Source organism: Arachis duranensis, chromosome 6 (assembly GCF_000817695.3).
Source record: "Arachis duranensis cultivar V14167 chromosome 6, aradu.V14167.gnm2.J7QH, whole genome shotgun sequence".
NCBI classification, from domain to species: Eukaryota; Viridiplantae; Streptophyta; class Magnoliopsida; order Fabales; family Fabaceae; genus Arachis; species Arachis duranensis.
This window is the reverse complement of record NC_029777.3, coordinates 7,654,441-7,658,035: the sequence shown is the minus strand read 5'-3', so window position 1 is coordinate 7,658,035 and position 3,595 is coordinate 7,654,441. Positions and strand designations below refer to the sequence as shown.

The following is a 3,595-nucleotide window of genomic DNA, read 5'->3' as shown; positions in this document are numbered from 1 at the left end:
ATAGAATACCTCATAAATTAACATGATCTTATTATAAAACATTTTTATTAGAGCCTATATTCTACTGACTGATCCGATCGAAGTTGTTTTGGCGAGCTACTAGATGTGGAGAATGAATTTTAGAAGATTAATGATAAGCAACTAATTTTTTTTGTCAATATTAATTTATTTTTTAAAAATTTTACCTATTTTAAATTTTATATTTTAATTATATCTTTATAATTTTTTTTAATAAAACAATGCTCGTAACGATTCCGTCCTTGTAGTTGTAGTACTCGTATCGAGTGCGATCATAGTTCTGAAAATCGAATTGGACCGGTCAGTTCAATTGGGTTAACCGAAAATCGGTCATATAATCGATTCGGTTGATAAAAAACTGGTCAAAAAATCGGCCGAATTGATAGTTAATTGATGAACCGTTAAAATTGGCCGATTTTTTTAAAGATTTTCGGTTCAGAGCTACATTTAAAATATCGCCGTTTTTAGTGTCATATATATGAAAAAAAACACCCTAAAGATTGGAAACCCTAACCGCTATACCATACCATCATCCCACCCCTCTCTTCCTCTCTGAAATTTGATCTCTGGAGAAGAATCCAACCCCAAACTCTCTTGGAAGCCACAGCCACCATCCTCCCTCTGTTTCTCTTACTCAAAGGTGAACCCAACCCTAACCCTTTTTCCACAGCAGCACCCAGCCACCATCCACTCTTTATCGCCGAACTCTTCTCCTCAGCCGGAGGGTGCTGTCGTCGCTCAACGTTCATCTTCTCCTCGCCCTAATTCTCGTCGTCTGCTCGTGGTTGCTCGATTCTCGTCTCCGGCGATGTTTCTCCCTTGCTGTCAGCTTGGCTCCTCCCTCGGCAAATCTGCTTGGAGCTACTGTTTTCATCGCCATCTCTGCCCTGGTCATCAATCCCGCCTCTGTCTTTGTCGTTGTCAGCCGCTCTGAACTTGTGTCTCTGTCATCGTGCCATCACCGCCAGAAGTGGTATACAGATCGGCCCTCTTCTCACCGTCGCCGCGCTTGGAGCTCTTCTCACCGTCGTATCTCTCTCTCTTCAAGCTCTCTGTATCTCTCCCACGGTTGCTTACTCACAGTAGCAATCCTTGCTTTCACCTTCATCCTCCGACAGTTGTTGAAGTCCACTGTCCTTCTGACTTTTGAGTTAATTTTTCTAGCTTTGAGTTAATTTTTCTAAAATAATTTTGTTGATTTCTGATTTTATTGTCTAATTGTAATTGATTTTAACTTATGAATTTGTCTTCTGAATTTCTGAATGTAATTGTTAAATGTTGATTGTGTTCTAAAATTGTATGTATCTTTTAACTTCTGAGTTTGTCTTTTGAATTTCTGGATGTAATTGTTAAATGTTGATTGTTAAATGTTGACTGTGTTCTGAAATTGCATGTATGCTAGTTTGTTGATGTGATTAAAAATTATATAAATTTTTGTTAATAATTCATATTTAGTTGTTGATTGTATTTAATTTGTGCAAGTTTGTGATTGTGTTTGTGATTGTTGCTGATTATAAAAATTTTATTTTATATTTAATTAAATCGGTTAAATCTCGATTGAACCGTTAAACCAGTCATCTTACCGATTCATTGATCGGTTCGGTTTTGGAACCTTGAGTGCGACAATGCATAAAGCCAGATGAGGCGTGTTATACATAAATTAATAACTATATCTCAATAGTTAAGTTTATTCTTAAATGAATTGAATATAATATGTGTGCTCATAATTTAGAAAATCTTTTAATAAGAATGTAGTCATTATTAGGTTTATATATATTCATTCATTTACAGCTTATGATGTTAAATTTAACATAAAGAATGACAAGTGACAATTTGTTGGTTAAACAATATACACAGCATGTGGAAAATTAAATGACGAAATATGGAGTTTTGCTATTATTTGTATTGCATAGAATATTTATCATCGTTGTCCAAATTTGATGAAATTACATTTGATGGTATCAGTGATACAACTATTTATGTTATATTCTTTTATTAATTTAAGTTATTGAAAGAAATAATTTTAGAAAGAAAGTATTTTTTAGATAAGATACGATTATATATATTTATTTATAATTAAAATCAACGGTTAAAAATTATTAAAACATTTCCCGATATACCAGTACATTTGAAAAATTTTCCTCTGTTAGTGTGAAAGTTAAACAATCCTAACAATCTACATATACACACAGTACATATACTATAGTATGTATATGCTGACACATCTTTCGCTAGGTCTATTTCTTGGCTAGGTTTGATGAATAATGTATAATAATATATATAAGTGATGCAGTAAAGTAATATAAAATGGAGAACAACGTACGTCACAGATACCGACATATAGTATTGACATAATAAGAGTAAAAATGGCAAGGAGTTGAGAAGAGAGTAGCTTGGAAATTATGAACATTGCTTGAGATAGATGGTATTAGAAGCAGGCATTAGATATCCATTTTCTAAAGCCGTTATTGGATTGGAGATGACGTATATATATAGTTCTGGAAATGATTATGGACAAGTGATTTGAGAAGGGAATTTTTGTGGTTCATCATGTCCCTGCTGCTGCGCCATGACCAAGGACTTGTAGATATGAACAATCATCTTCTCATCATACTCCTTCACGGGCTTAGAATTCACCACTCCGAGGGCCATGGACGTGGTTGCGCTTCTGCCACCGTAGCCGACGGCAGAACCGCTCATGCTCATGACCTTAGAGTTGGCCACCCCAAGCATCATTCTAACGTAAGAATCCCTCAGCCACAGCAAGAATTTCTTGGGCGAAGGGATTCTGGATATCCTGATCTTACGGGACACCTTGATCCTCCATGTCCTACGCCTTCTGTTGGTGGCGCCGGTGTCGGTGGTTCCAAGCTGCTCCACTTGCTTCTTGTGCCTCCTCCGCCACCAATTGGATCCATTTAGTCTATGGTATCCCCCTCTTCTCTTCCAGTACCTCCGCATGCTTTCCATTTCCTCTCTTCTTACAAAATTGAAGGAGAGAAATGGCGTAGGCGTGGGTGGGTGAGAAAGTAAATGGGGTAGGCTCCCTAAAAATTTTTGTTGTATTCATTCATTTGAACACTATTAAATAATATTTTAATCCAGTTATATGAAAAAAGTTACATATAGTATTGGATTATAGGTGGGAGGTGTATTAAATGAATGACGGTGTATGTGTATATGACTTAATTGGTGATTGCCATATATTCTTGTCATAGTCTGATGCATGTCACTTTCCAGAAAGAAAGAAAGAGATCGAGTAGGCTGGGGCAGCAGTATCCCGTTGGACTCTAATGCTTTCTTTTATGGGTTTATGGCATCATAAATTCCATCATCCTCTTTGTAACTATCCATCCATACATAACCTAAACTTTTTTCGGTTTAATAAATGTATGTCAACCCAAATTTCACTCTCTTACTCTCACTTATCTTATTCACAATTTTAAATCTCTTATACACCTTTCATAAAAAAATACAAGCCAATATTTTTTATAGAGAAAAGTAAAGGGTTAGTTAATATCAATTTAAATACAAGATAAAAATAAGAAGAATATAATAGTCATCTAGTACTTTTTTT

The 3,595-nt window shown here is 35.4% G+C and overlaps 1 protein-coding gene across 1 annotated transcript; it reads right to left on the bottom strand.

Annotated features, from left to right (window-relative positions):
• Positions 1–2,526: 2,526 nt before the first annotated feature.
• On the bottom strand, positions 2,527–2,979 carry LOC107492429 (uncharacterized). Its single transcript, XM_016113450.2, has one exon. The coding sequence runs from the start codon at positions 2,977–2,979 to the stop codon at positions 2,527–2,529; it is 453 nt and encodes a 150-aa protein (XP_015968936.2).
• Positions 2,980–3,595: the final 616 nt, after the last annotated feature.

Bases quoted from the DNA above. Each gene is read 5' to 3' on its own strand.
- LOC107492429 (XM_016113450.2), bottom strand. From the start codon at position 2,979: ATGCGGAGGTACTGGAAGAGAAGAGGGGGATACCATAGACTAAATGGA.